The sequence below is a fragment of the Theropithecus gelada genome, chromosome 16 (assembly GCF_003255815.1).
Source record: "Theropithecus gelada isolate Dixy chromosome 16, Tgel_1.0, whole genome shotgun sequence".
NCBI classification, from domain to species: Eukaryota; Metazoa; Chordata; class Mammalia; order Primates; family Cercopithecidae; genus Theropithecus; species Theropithecus gelada.
The window spans coordinates 41800632-41815771 of NC_037684.1; the positions used below are offsets into that span (position 1 = coordinate 41800632).

General features: G+C 46.6%; 1 protein-coding gene across 8 annotated transcripts in view; it reads left to right on the forward strand.

Annotated features, from left to right (window-relative positions):
• Nucleotides 1-15140, forward strand: part of ARSG (arylsulfatase G) — a 175725-nt gene that overhangs the window by 82678 nt on the left and 77907 nt on the right. For all 8 annotated transcript variants that reach the window (XM_025361648.1, XM_025361654.1, XM_025361657.1 and 5 more), the window contains 2 exons: nt 3870-3981; nt 8773-8910. In XM_025361648.1, the coding sequence (XP_025217433.1) occupies nt 3870-3981; nt 8773-8910 (250 nt within the window). The remainder of the gene's footprint in view (nt 1-3869; nt 3982-8772; nt 8911-15140) is intronic.

Consider the following 15140-nt stretch of genomic DNA (forward strand, 5'->3'; position numbering starts at 1 on the left):
ACACTGAGGTTTCTTCATGCTCGTGTCCAAGTTCACTCCTCTTCCCTCCTGCCTCTTATGTCCTCTCTGTGGTGCACTGTCCTGGTTCCCCATCTCACTCTGTCTCCCAGGCTGGAGTGCAGTGGCATGATCTTGGCTCACTGCAACCTCTGCCTCCCAGGTTCAAGTGATTCTCGTGCCTCAGTCTCCCGAGTAGCTGGGACTACAGGCACCCGCCACCATACCCGGTTAATCTTTTGATTAAAAACTTGGGTTGGAGAAGAGATAGAATGAAGGAGGAATTCAGAAAAAAACTTCAGATGCCCTGGTTTATGCCAAGCACACTCACACATTCCTTCTAAGTACACATTCCTTCTAAGGCTCCTCTTGCTGCCCTGGGCTGTTCCTCAGGTCAGGGCTCCTGCAAACACAATGAGGTCTTTCTAGCACTGGGGTATGAGGATGCCTGTGATCTAGATCAGTGGTTGGCATAGACCTGTGGTCCAAATCCAGTATGCTGCCTGTTTTTGTAAATACAACATTATTAGAAAACAGTAAGGCCAAGCACGGTGGCTCACGCCTGTAATCCCAGCACTTTGGGAGGCCGAGGTGGGTGGATCACCTGAGGTCAGGAGTTCGAGATCAGCCTGGCCAACATGGTGAACCCCTGTCTCTACTGAAAAAATAAAAAATTAGCTTGGCATGGTGGCACATGCCTGTAATCCCAGCTACTTGGGAGGCTTAGGCAGGGGAACTGCTTGAACCCAGGAGGTGGAGGTTGCAGTAAGTCGAGATTGCACCACTGCAGCCTGGGCGGCAAAACTGAAACTCGGTCTCAAAAAAAAAAAAAAAAAAAAGAAAGAAAACAGCCAATATTTACAGTCATTTGTGTACATATTGTCTATGGGTAGGTTTGCGCTACAATGGCAGAGTTGAGTGACCTTACAGAGGTCATCTGACCCACAAAACCTAAGATGTTTACTGTTTGGCCCTTTCCAGCAAAAGTTTGCTGTCCCTGGTGGAGAGTCATCCTGACACCAAATGCAGGAACATTTCAGGGCTATGTTGTGTACCTAAGGGGTAGCCAAATCCATTTGTACAAACCAAATTAACAGGAAGGTAGCATTTTTTTAAAAATACAGCAAACAGGGTGATCATGGTGGCTTATATCTGTAATCCCAGCACTTTGGGAGGCCGAGACAGGCGAATCACTTGAGGTCAGGCGTTCGAGACCAGCCTGGCCAACATGCTAAAACACTGTCTCAAAACAGAACAAAACAAAACAAAAAAACAGCCAATATATCAATATGTACAGTCATTTGTGTACATATTGTCTATGGGTGGGTTTGCACTATAATGGCAGAGTTGAGTGGCCTTAACAGAGACCATCTGACCCACAAAACCTAAACTGGCTGGGCTCGGTGGCTCACACCTGTAATCCCAGCACTTTGGGAGGCCGAGGTGGGCAGATCATGAAGTCAGGAGATCGAGACCATCCTGGCTAACACGGTGAACCCTGTCTCTACTAAAAAAAAGAAAAAAAAAAAAATTAGCTGGGCGTGGTGGCGGGCGCCTGTAGTCCCAGCTACTTGGGAGGCTGAGGCAGGAGAATGATGTGAACCCAGGAGGCGGAGCTTGCAGTGAGCTGAGATAGCGCCATTGCACTTCAGCCTGGGTGACAGAGCAAGACTCCACCTAAAAAAAAAAAAAAAAGAAAAAAAACCTAAAATGTTTACTATTTGGCCCTTTCCAGCAAAAGTTTGCTGTCCTTGGTGGAACGTCATCCTGATACTGGATGCGGTGGCATTTCAGGGCTATGTTGCGTACTTAGGGGATAGCCAAATCCATTTGTACAAACCAAGTTAGCATGAAGGTTTCAATTAAAAAAAAAATACAACAAACGGTCTGGGCGCAGTGGCTCATGCCTGTAATCCCAGCACTTTGGGAGGCCAAGGCAGGTGGATTACTTGAGGTCAGCAGTTAGCGACCAGCCTGGCCAACATGCTGAAACCCCGTCTCTACAAAAATACAAAAATTAGCTGGGTGTGGTGACGGGTGCCTGTAGTCCCAGCTACTCGGGAGGCTGAGGCACAAGACTTGCTTGAACCCAGGAGATGGAGGTTGTACTGAGCTGAGATCATGCCACTGCACTCCAGCCTGGGAGACAGAGTGAGACTCTGTCTCAAAAAGAAAAAAAAATACAACAAACACTTACTAGTTATTCTACATACACCACATATTGGGTTGGCAAAGATCTAGTATCTAACTTGAGGAGTGCATCACTAATGGGGAAGACGGTATTACCCAGATGATAAAAAGTCTGTAGGTTATGCTAGGAGAATGGGTTGAGTGCAGGGCTGTGGCAGGCGGGATTGAGTGCAGGGCTGTGGCAGGTGAGGAGCAGGGAAATTCTGTAGGAAACTTCACACTCAAACTGGGCTGGGAAGTGCTAATGCAGTTTCGCCTGTGAGAGACACAGAGCAGATAATTCCAGGCAAAGCCACCAAGGCCCCAAAGCATGAGGCTCACAGGGAACTGAAGGGAACTTGCTTCTTTTAGGAAGTGTGCTTATAGAGAGGGCCAAAAAGCATTTTTTGGGGCAGGAGTTGAAGCTGAAAACACAGCTCTCCCTGTTCCTGGGCCTAAAATTTGAGGCTAATGAGAAATAGCAATTCTTTGTGAGATTTGAATTCTATCTACCTCTAAAGAAATAAACAGCTGAAGCAGTTACCTGGGCAATTGGGGGAAGGTTTCATTTTTCTGGAGAATTTGTTCATTCTAGTTGCATATGCAGCTATAGCCTTTGATTAAAAGCTTCGGCTGGGCTGGGCGCAATGGCTCACATCTGTAATCCCAGCACTTTGGGAGGCTGAGGTGGGTGGATCATGAGATCAGGAGTTCAAGACCATCCTGGCTAACACGGTGAAAATCCATCTCTACTAAAAATACAAAAAATTAGCCGGGCGTGGTGGCATGTGCCTGTAGTCCCAGCTACTTGGGAGGCTGAGGCAGGAGAATGGCATTAACCCGGGAGGTGGAGCTTGCAGTGAGCCGAGATTGCCCCACTGCACTCCAGCCTGGGTGACAGAGCGAGACTCCGTCTCAAAACTAAAATAAAATAAACTAAAAATAAAAATAAAAAAGCTTGGGCTGGGTAAGAGATAGAATGAAGGAGGAACTCAGAAAAAAACTTCAACATAAAGGCTTTGGGTCTCAGTGCTCACACCCTTCCATCCCTCACCTTCACTCCACCACTGCAAGCCCAAATTCTGCCAGCCTTTTGAGTCCCAGCTGAAACGCAGTATCTTTCAAGGAGCATTTTGAGATTCCTGCCCCATCCCCATCCCACCATCTCTATCGGGGGTAGCTTCCTCTGATCACTGTTGTTGGCTCTCCTATTCATCTCTTATTGCTTAATCTTTATATCTTATTTTCTCTTCACATGAAAAGTCTCTTGAAGGCAGAGTTCATTATTTCTAAAACTGTTTTTATAATTTTTTTCTCTGTGGGTGTGGCAGCTAAGAACAACTGATTTTCTTTTTTTTTAATCCCTTAAAGTGTCATGTGTTTAGTCAGTTTTCACCAAATACTGAGTATGTTCGTAATTTCATTGAAGATGTTAGGCATTCAATAATTCTCTCCACTTCCTCCCAAACTGGGTTAATTCTAATCACAAGATGTTTTGCAAATCTAATCTAACAGCCAGAACCCAGCAAAGTGATTTTCTATGCATACTACAAAGGGATATTAATCAAATCCTCTTTTAATTACATACTCTATAGCACTGCAGTATTAAATCATAGGAAATTACATTTTTGTCGTGGGTGTACGAAGGCAAGCACATGGAGTCACAGCCACGTGGGGGTGCTAACCAGTTGCTTCTATTCCAGGTTTTGATTACTACTTTGGAATCCCATATAGCCATGATATGGGCTGTACTGATACTCCAGGCTACAACCACCCTCCTTGTCCAGCATGTCCACAGGGTGATGGACCATCAAGGTAATGCTGTCTGACACATTTGCGATGGGCTCCAGGACAAGGCAAAGTTCCAAGACTGTGGTCCATCAGCAATAAATGAAAGATGCAGACAGGAAACAGTTAAGACGGCAAATAAGATACACGGTACATTCTGTGCAAATTTAAATGTTATTTGCAGGGAGTGCAAGAAACCTTTCAACGATGAGGTCCACAAAATTCTTCTATTGAAATTTTCCAGGTTCCTTGGACTAGTGAGCTCAGCTGGGGACAGCCTTGGGCTGCCAGGGTCTCACACATATGGGGCCTCCCTCCTCCTCTGCCTGCTGGCTTTGCTTCTAGCCCAGACACTGGACATAAGGAGGGAGGGAGGAGGAGGGAGAGAGAGAGAGAGAGAGAGAGAGAGAGAAAGAAAGTACATAGGATGCCTTTTGAGCTTATCACCCCATGGACAACTAAGCCAGCGTTCTGATGTTGGAATGCCAAACAGACACCAAACAGGATGTTTTGAAAAAACATTTAATGAAATGGGAAAATGCTTATGATATAATAGTAAGTGAAAAAAAAATGCAGGAAGCAAGTCATTAACAGTAAGATCTTAATGACCTCTGTAGCCCTATCTTTGTAGTCCTATTAACAGAGACTCAAAAGAGACGTGCCAAAATGTTATCAAGGACTTTTTCTGGTTGTGGGACTCAGGGTTTTCATTTTCTCTTTTTTTTTTTTTTTTTTTTTTTTTGAGACGGAGTCTTGCTCTGTCACCCAGGCTAGAGTGCAGTGGCGCAATCTCAGCTCACTGCAACCTCTGTCTCCCTGGGTCAAGCGATTCTCCTGCCTCAGCTTCCTGAGTAGCTGGGATTACAGGCGCCCACTACCACACTAGGCTAATTTTTGTATTTTTAGAAGAGACGGGGTTTCGCCATGTTGGCCAGGTTGGTCTCGAACTCCTGACCTCAGGTGATCCACCCGCTTGTCCAAAAAGTGCTGGGATTTCAGGCATGACCCACCGCACCCAGCCAGGTTTTTATTTTCCTCTTTCTCATTGTATTTCCTAAATATCCTGCGGTGCATTTATGATCACAAAAAAAGATGATAAGCCTTACTCAGGTAAGAATGCAGCACAAAACACGTGTTCCCTTGTTCAGACAGTGCACTGTGGTTATTTCTAAGGCTACAGGTGTCTGAGCCACTTGAGAAAGGTGAGTCTCAGCTGGTCTATCTATAAAACAATAGTTAATATAATAATGGGTATTTGTTGAGAAATTGTTACAGTCTAAGCACTGTCTATGTTTATCTGTAATCCGCATGACCACTGTGTGAGGTAGGTATTTCTTAGGTTGGTGCAAAAGTAATTGCGGTTTTGGCCATTACTTTCAATGGCAAAAACCACAATTACTTTTGCATCAACCTGTTACCTGATTTTACAGATGAGGAAGCTTATGTTACCCAGGTTACACTGGAGCTGGAAAGAGGTAGGAATGCTCTCTGAATCCAGAGCCCATAAGTCCCTTCCTGTCTTTGCTACTCATAGTGTAGTCACTGAACTAGCCTAATGGATATCACCTACATGCTTGTTAGAGGTGCACGAATTCACACCCTACCCCCAGGTCTGCCTTTTAACAAGACTTACGCGTGCAGTGAGCTATGACTGCACCACCGCACTTCACCCTGGGCGACAGAGTAAGATCCAGTCTCAAACAAAAACAAAAACAAACAAACAAAAACCCAGGGATTCTGCACATTATGGCACGAGAAACGAGGCTATAGAGCATCCTGCTGCCCTCCTCACCCACTGTGGCCTGCTGGGCACACCTGTAATCACACCTGGACATATGGAGGTATGACATATGTCAGCCAGTCTCTTTTAAAAAATTTAAAATTTTTATTTTTTTGGGGGGGTGGGGGGATGGAGTCTTGCTCTGTTGCCCGGGCTGCAGTGCAGTAGTACTATCTCTGCTCACTACAACTTCTGCCTCCCGGGTTCAAGTGATTTTCCTGCCTCAGTCACCTGAGTAGCTGGGATTACAGGCTTGTGTTACCACGCCTGGCTAAGTTTTGTATTTTTAGTAGAGATGGGGTTTCACCATGTTGGCCAAACTGGTCTTGAACTCCTGACCTCAAGTGATCTGCCTACCTTGGCTTCCCAAAATGCTGGGATTACAGGCATGAGCCACTGCCCCAGCCTTTTTCTTCTTCTTCTTCTTTTTTTTAAAATTTCAATCCTGCTCCTGTTTTAGTTTTTTAAATTTTTTAAAAAAATTTTTAATCTATGTTAAAAATCTCTTTTTAATCTATGTTAAAAATCCAATAGAAAGCCAGGTGCAGTGGATCACTCCTGTAATGCCAGCACTTTGGGAGGCTGAGGTGGGTGGACCTTGTGAGCCCAGGAGTTTGAGATCAGCTTGGTCAACACAGCAAAACCCCGTATCTACAAAAAATACAAAAATTAGCTGGGTGTGGTGGCCCTTGCCTGTAGTCCCAGCTGCACATGAGGCTGAGGTGGGAGGATGGCTTGAGGAGGAGGTTGCAGTGAGCTGAGATCATGCCAGTGTACTCCAGCCTGGGTGACAGAGCCAGATCCTGCCTTAAAAAAAAAAAATCAAACAGAAAAAAATGGTGGCTTAGGAGAGAGAGAGGAAAAAAAGGAAAGAATGTAAATGACTTATGAAGTTGCAATGATATAATAAAAAGCTGAAAAATTCGACATAAATATGAGATTAGTGTTATAATGCCCAGCATGGTGATAATTCTTTTTCTCTTTTAAAAAATTTGGGATGCCTATAATCCCAGCACTTTGGGAGGCTGAGGTGGGCGGATTGCTTGAGCTCAGGAGTTCGAGACCAGCCTGGGCAACGTGGCAAAACCCCGTCTCTACAAAAAATACAAAAATTAGCAGGGCGTGGCAGCACACACCTATAGTCCCAGCTACTCAGGAGGCTAAGATGGGAGTTTGAGGCTGGAGTGAGCTGAGATTGTGCCACTGCACTTCAGCCTGGGCGACAGAGTGAGACCCTGTGTCAAAAAAATAAAACAAAACAAAAATTGTGGTTTTTAACAATTATCTACCCAGTCTGACCATATCTCCTATATTTCTATAATGGGGTGTGTGTGCATGTAGAGTGATGGGGAGTTTTGATTTCTTCACAAATCCGTCCCAGCACTATTAGGACGATGTATTTGCCTGAGAGGACTCCATTCATTACCACCTCTGTCTCCATTGCTCTCAGCTTCTCTCTTAGTTCTCTTTGGTGACCAGGACTGAGAGCTTGAGTTTTTTTGGAATTCCTAATACACTGAAGCTGTGTGCAATGCACTAACCATTTGTTATCTCCTTTAGACCACCAGCACCCCTATAAGGATGGCACAGGCCATCCAGTGCTACAGATAAGGAGATAACTCTGGGAGCTTAAGTAACTTGCCAGAGATCATGACTGGAGTCAGACCATGACTTAGCCACATTGATGGGCAGCCATGGGTCAGATTCATTTCCATCTGTAAGATCAAAGCTTGAGCTTGTGTTGCTTTGTTTGGAGACAGAGTTTTGCTCTTGATGCCCAGGCTGGAGTGGAATGGCACAATCTCAGCTCACTGCAACTTCTGCCTCCTGGGTTCAAGCAATTCTTCTGCCTCAGCCTCCTGAGTAGCTGGGACTACAGGTGTGCACCACCATGGCTAATTTTTGTGTTTTTAGTAGAGATAGGGTTTCACCATGTTGGCCAGGCTGGTCTTGAACTCCTGACCTTAGGTGATCCACCCGCCTCAGCCTCCCAAAGTGCTGGGATTACAAGTGTGAGCCATTGTGCCCAGCCTGGTCCTGAACTTCTGACCTCAGGCAATCCACCCGCCTCAGCCTCCCGAAGTACTGGGATTACAGGCCTGAGCCACCGTGCCTGGCCATGAGCTTGTTTTTTTTTTTTTTTTTTCCAGGAGATGTTATTAGTTTAACTCTTATTTTTTTTTTCCAACTGCTGAAGTTTCTCCAAATTCTGCAAATATGGCTTAAAATTCAAATTGTCCCAATCCATCTTATGTGTTCCTTTTTTTTTTTTTGAGACCGAGTCTCACTCTGTCACCCAGGGTGGAGTACAGTGGGATGATCTCAGTTCACTGCAACCTCCGCCTCCCGGGTTCAAATGATTCTCCTGCCTCAACTTCCCGAGTAGCTGGGATTACAGGTATGCACTGCCATGCCCAGCTACTTTTTGTATTTTTAGTAGAGACAGGGCTTCAGCATGTTGGCCAGGCTGGTCTCGAACTCCTGACCTCAAGTGATCTGCTGGCCTCGGTCCCCCAAAGTGCTGGGATCACAGGCATGAGCCACCACACCTGGCCCATCTTGTATATTCTGTCCTATTGACAGATCTGGTATTACATGAAGTCCCGAGTGTTGACTTCAGAAAACGCCAAGTTACACGCCATACACAGAGGCTGGGATTGAAGTGAGACCGCAGAGAAAGCCAGCAATGGGGCTACTGACTGGCGGGGGGACTCTGCTTGACATCATTCAGCCTCTTTAGACCTCAGTTTCTCTCCCTGCAAAATGGAAGTAATAAAAAATAACGTCCCTAGCTCACGAGAGTCTTTGTAAGCTTTACAGAGTGGTCGGCTTGTCCGAGGAGCCTAAATATCTATTCAGAGGGAATGGAAGAAAGCATTATGCATAGACTTTTACACTTGGAGGAAATGGCCAACCGGAAGAATCATCTGGGGCCAGAGTTGTATTTATGTGCATATGCATTGTTGCATTAAAGCATTTAGTTCTGCTCCGTGAGTACGTAGGAAATGAATACTCTACGGTCTGTGGTTTCCACACAGCAACCTTCAAAGAGACTGTTACACTGACGTGGCCCTCCCTCTCTATGAAAACCTCAACATCGTGGAGCAGCCGGTGAACTTGAGCAGCCTTGCCCAGAAGTATGCGGAGAAAGCAACCCAGTTCATCCAGCAGGCAAGGTGAGGAGCCTCCCTCCCTCCCCAGGGCCTCCCGCTGCTTCCACCTACCCGTGCACACACACCACGTCCCTCGGCCTCGGCACGCTTGAGGCCTTGACAGAGTTTTGCTGCCCAGCAGAGATGGATGCATACATGTCTCCTATAAATAAAGCTGGAAAACAGCGCCTTCTGGAAATCCGCAGTCCTGGATTAGAGATTCCTCAGGTATGTGCCTAGAGTCCCTAGGGCTTATCCCTCTGTTGCTTTGATCATGTTCCACTGCCATGATCATTTTGTCCTCTCCTTCTAGGTTATAAGCTCCTCGAGGGTAGGGCCTGCCCACTGCACTCTGTGCACTCAAGACATTTGTTGAGCTCACTAGCTGGCAGGATATATTACTTTTCTATTGCTGCTGTAACAACCAATCACTAATTTAGTGGCTAAAACAATAGTAACTTACCCTGCTACAGATCTGGAGGCCAGATGTCTGAAATGAGTCCTAGGGGGCTAAAATCAAGGCATCCGCAGGACTGTTTTCTTGAGGAGTCTGTAGGGGAGAATTCCTTCCTTGCCTTTTCCAGCTTCCGGCATTTCTAAGCTAGGGCCATATCATTCTCAACTCTAATTCTGTTGTTCACGTGCCTCTTAGTCAAATCTCCCCTCTGGCTCCCACTTAGAATAACACCTGTGATAGCGTTTAGGGTCCACCAGGAGAATGCAAGGTGATCCCCCTACCTCAAGACCCTTAACATAATTCCACCTGAAAAGTCTCTTTTGCCATATGTTCATAGATTCCAGGAATTAGACCCTGTTTATCTTTGGGAGCTATCCTTCATTCTACCAGACAGATGTTACAGATTCCCGCATCTAGAAGGCACAGATAGGTAACCTTAAAGAGGGAAGCAGGATGAACGTAAGGCATTAGGGAGTGGTGGGGTCTACAGCAAACCCATAAGCACATGCCCCATCTGCAGGGGGCAGCTACTACCTAGCTCCAGCTGCTTGGTGCTTCTTTGTGAAAATGTGAACCTGGAATATCAGATCTTTTCATTTTACAAGAGACATAGGATACCTGGCTTTTATGTGAAATCTCCTGATCTTGAAATATTAGAAACTACTAATTAACAAAAGACTGGGTGTGATAGCTCATGCCTATAATCCCAGCACTTTGGGAGGCTGAAGTGGGCAGATTGCTTGAGTCTAGGAGTTCAAGACCAGCCTGGGTAACATGATGAAACCCCGTCGCTACAAGCAATACAAAAATTAGCCGGGCATGGTGATGTGTACATGTTGTTCCAGCTACTCGGTAGGCTGAGGACGGAGGATCACTTGAGCCTGGGAGGCATAGGCTGCAGTGAGCCAAGACTGTGTCACTACATTCCAGCCTGGGTGACAGAGCAAGACCCTGTCTCAAAAAAAAAAAAAAAAAAAAAAAAGAATGAAAAGTAAAATAAAATAAAATAAAATAAAAGTAAATAAGAATAACGAAGAAGTGGACTATGTGCGGTGGCTCATACCTGTAATCCCAGTGCTTTGGGATTACACTGGGTAGTCCTCCCAGGTGGAAGGATCACTCGAGGCCAGGAATTCCGGACCAGCCTGGACAACCTGGTGAGACCTTGTCTTTACAAAAAATTATAAAAAGGGGCTGGGCGTGGTGGCTCATGTCTGTAATCCCAGCACTTTGGGAGGCCGAGGCGGGCAGATCACCTGAGTTCAGGAGGTCGAGACCAGCTTGACCAACATGGTGAAACCCCGTGTCTACTAAAAATACAAAAATTAGCTGGGAGTGGTGGCGCGCATCTGTAGTCCCAACTACTCAGGAGGCTGAGGCAGGAGAATCACTTGAACTCAGGAGGCAGAGGTCGCAGTGAGCCCAGAATGTGCCATTGCACTCCAGCCTGGGTGACAGAACAAGACTCTGTCTCAAAAAAAAATGAATAAAAATTATTAAATAGCTGAGCGTAGTGGTGTGAATCTGTAGTGCCAGCTAACTTGGGAGGCTGAACTGGGAGAATTACTGGAGTCCAGGAGTTCAAGGCTGCAGTGAGCCATAATCGCGCCACTGCACTCCAGCCTGACACATTGAGATCCTGTCTCTTAAAAAACCCCCAAAACCCAAAAAATAAGAAAGCAAAAACAAAACCATACTACAGTGTATCTCTAACAAATCATATATGCGTGAGGGTTGCTGGCTTACAACCTCTGTCAGATGTCAGGGCAAAGAATGGACATTGTGAAATAATGGACAACTCCAAAATTGTGCACAGTTATTTGGAGGGCACACCCACAGACTGTGGGGTGGAAGTGCACACACACGTGTACCTGCACACATGCGCACACAGTCACCCTCCCCGCCCCTTCATAACTGCCTTCTGCTGCCTTCTTTTTTTTTTTTTTTTTGAGACGGAGTCTCGCTGTGTCGCCCAGGCTGGAGTGCAGTGGCACGATCTCGGCTCACTGCAAGCTCCGCCTCCCGGGTTCACACCATTCTCCCGCCTCAGCCTCCGAGTAGCTGGGACTACAGGCGCCCGCCACCGCGCCCGGCTAGTTTTTTGTATTTTTAGTAGAGACGGGGTTTCACCATGTTAGCCAGGATGGTCTCGATCTCCTGACCTCGTGATCCACCCGCCTCGGCCTCCCAAAGTGCTGGGATTACAGGCTTGAGCCACCGCGCCCGGCCTGCTGCCTTCTAATGACCCCATATATGTTCATCTTATCTTCCCCTCAGGATTCCACTCCTCAAGGGCAATGGGCTCCAAGAAACTTGGTGTTTTCTATAGCCTTAGCCTAAGTGGGCAAGACAACACGTGCTGCATGGCTGTCCACTTGGGCAGAATTAAAAAGGGACTCTACCTGTAGTGATCACAGCAGCCCCTTGAATATGCAGGAATCCCCCACCCCTCGTTCAGCCACATGGGACGTTTTTTAGAAGCTCAGCAGGGAGGGTAGAGGCAGCCATGCAGGAGGTCCAGGCATCCTGTTTTCTTGGTAATAAAACCTATTTAAGGATTGAATCTCAAAGGTAGCTTCAGACATTGCATCTTAAGGGTTTATCAGGACTTTCTGAGAACACTGTTGTTTTATTTCAGATTGTCAAGAGTAGAAAGGGCAGAGCCTCTTCTCCCATCTGGAGGGTTGAGCGTCTCCCAGCTCGCTGGATCTTTGGGATGGTTTCAGGCCCCTGTGCCCCATGGCACATGGATGCTTCAAGGCTAGTGGGGACAGTCTCTTCTGCTTTTGTAGTGAACCAAACAACACTGTGTTCTTAGGGGAAGGAATGGGGACTTGGGACTGTTTAATGCCCCCTCCGAAGTGGGCATAGAGCCTGGACATCCACCCGTTAATCAATCAGTTGAAAGGCAAATCAACCCACAGCCTCTTTATTATACAAAAGAGGGGAACAGTTTTGTTACTTCATTAACTGGTTATTAAGTGAAAAGTCCCGAGTCCTGCTGGCATTTAACATTACAGAAGGAAATCCCCAGAAATGCTGATTTCTTTGGGATTTCCACATGCCAAATGGTATTCTGAGCATCAGCAGAAAAGGCCCCCAGATCCTTGCCCTTCCTCCTCCATGACTCTGGCCCCTGCCTCAAGCCCCTCCCCCAACTTGGGCCTGTTTGTCAAAACCACCAGGTATCCCTAGAGTGCGGCTTCCCACTCTTCCCTGACAAGGGGGCCCAGGACTTAGGGAGTTTTTACTTGGGTCCTTAGTTGGCTTTAGTGTCTCACCCAAGACCGTCGACGTAGTACTTGGGTATCACTGCTGATCATTCAGTTTACTTGACTTTAGACTCTTCATCTGGTAGCAATGCTGATTGCTAATGCTTGATCTGAATGTTTTAAGCAGCAGGCAAAGCTCTGAATAGGACAAAGGAGCAGGTAGAAGGCATGGGCTCCTAGGTCCCAGAGCTAGCTGGGCCTCTGTTCCTTATGAGGTCTGGGACCGTGCATTGCGCCTAAGTGGGGAATACAGGGCTTAATAAGCAGGAGTGTATCGGGCATCAGAATGAGCAGTGGCCCAGGATGTTTCAAATCAGGTATTTCTTTGTTTTTTTTTTGAGACTGAGTCTCTCGCTCTTGTCACCCAGACTGGAGTGCAGTGATGCAATCTTTGCTCACTGCCACCTCTGCCGCCTGGATTCAAGCAATTCTCCTGCCTCAGCCTCCCAAGTAGCTGGGATTACAGGCGCATGCCACCACACCCAGCTAAGTTTTGTATTTTTAGTAGAGATGGGGTTTCAACATGTTGGCCAAGCCTGTCTTGAACTCCCGACCTCAGGTGATCTACCTGCCCCGGCCTCCCAAAGTACTGGGATTACAGGCATGAGCTACCGTGCCTGGCCTGAAATCAGACCTTTCAAACAAACCAATATTCCATGGTGTCATGTACTACACGTTGAAATCCTAACTCTTAGTGGGGTGGTATTAGGAGGTGGGGCCATTAGGAGGAAATAAGGTTTAGATAAGGTCATGAAAGTGAAGCCCCCATGTTGGGATTAGTGTTTGTATTAAAAGAAGAGAAAGAGACTATGGTGTGCTCTCTCTGGGCCATGTGAGGATACAGTGGGAAGGCAGCTGTCTGCTAATAAGCCAATAACCAGCCCCTTGCCAATGGACTTCCCAGCCTCTAGAACTGGGAGACCTAAAGTCGGGCATGGTGGCTCGTGTCTGTAAGCCCAACACTTTGGGAGGTCAAGGGTAGGAGATTGCCTGAGCTCAGGAGTTCAAGACCAGCCTGCACAACATAGTGAGACCGCCATCTCTACAAAAACGAAACAAAACAAAACAAAACAAACAAACAAACAGAAAAGTCTTTCTGCATTCTAGAACCTGGAAAAAGGAAAAAAGAGGCCAGGAACAATGGCTCACGCCTGTAATCCCAGCACTTTGGGAGGCCAAGGCAGGTGGATCACATGAGGTCAGAAGAAGTTCGAGATCAGCCTGGCCAACATGGTGAAACCCCATCTCTATTAAAAATACAAAAATTAGCTGGGCGTGGTGGCACATGCCTGTAATCCCAGCTACTTGAGAGGCTGGGGTAGGAGAATGCTTGAACCCAGGAGACGGAGGTTGCGGTGAGCTGAGATCTTGCCATTACACTCCAGCCTGGGCAACAAGAGCGAAACAACAACAACAAAAACAAACAAAAACAAAACAAAACAAAAACCCAAAACACAGAATTGGGAGAAGTCGATGGTTGTATACTAAGCCACCCCAGGGAGTGGTATTTTGTTATAGCAGCCCAAGCAGGCTAAGACACAGGACACGCATCTTTTGGAACTAGGTCCTCGGGATGCAGAGACGAAAGACGTGTTTAGTCTTCATGAGCTCACGCCTGGGATCTGCAGAATTCTCTGTTTTCCTTGATTCGCTACTCCCCTTCATTGCTGGCACCTGTGCTTGCCTAAGCGCCCCTGCTGTGGTGCTGCCCCCTCCGCATCTTGCCTCTCACCCAGCTCCCAACCGACACCAACCTATGTCAGGGATCCAGGTTCAGATCCAAAGACCATACTCACCCCCAACTCCTCTTTCTCCTTTCTCCTGTTTGAATGTGGAGACAAATCTCTAGTGACTGACAAAATAAACTAATGAATAGGGATGCAACCGTATCGAATGTCTCCCCCAGGGCTGTGCTTTCTGCCTTGTGTGGTCACCACACACTGTCCTCCAGGTCCCATTGTCTCAGGGATCTTCCCCTCCCCACCACACCCCAAACCCCATTTAGTTCCCCTGTTACACCTTCCACAGCACCTTGTATTTCTCTTCCATCACTCCTATGGGCTGAGTATTCCTTATCTGGAATGCTTGGGCTAGAAGTATTTCTGATTTTGGATTTTTTAAGATGTTGGACTATTTGTACTACACTTAGCCGGCTGAGCATCCCTAACCCTCCCAGAAGTATTTCCTTTAGTGTCAGGTCAGCACTCAGACAGTTTCAGAGTTTGCAGTATTTTGGATTTTCAGATTTGGGATGCACTACCTATACTCAATTTTTAAATAATCATCTTATTTCTTTTTTAGTTGCCTTTTTCTCTTTCCTGGTCTTAATTAGATGTGAAGCTCCAAGAGGGTGGAAATCGTATCTATTGTGCTCATTGCTCTGTCCTCAGTGCCCAGTTAGAGCTTAATAAATATTGAATGAATGAATGAATGAATAAATGAACGAGTTACTTTATCCAGCCCCAGTGACGTGCGGCTGTTGTGCCAGGGATTCAAACGTGGATTAGACATGTCCGGTCTCTGAG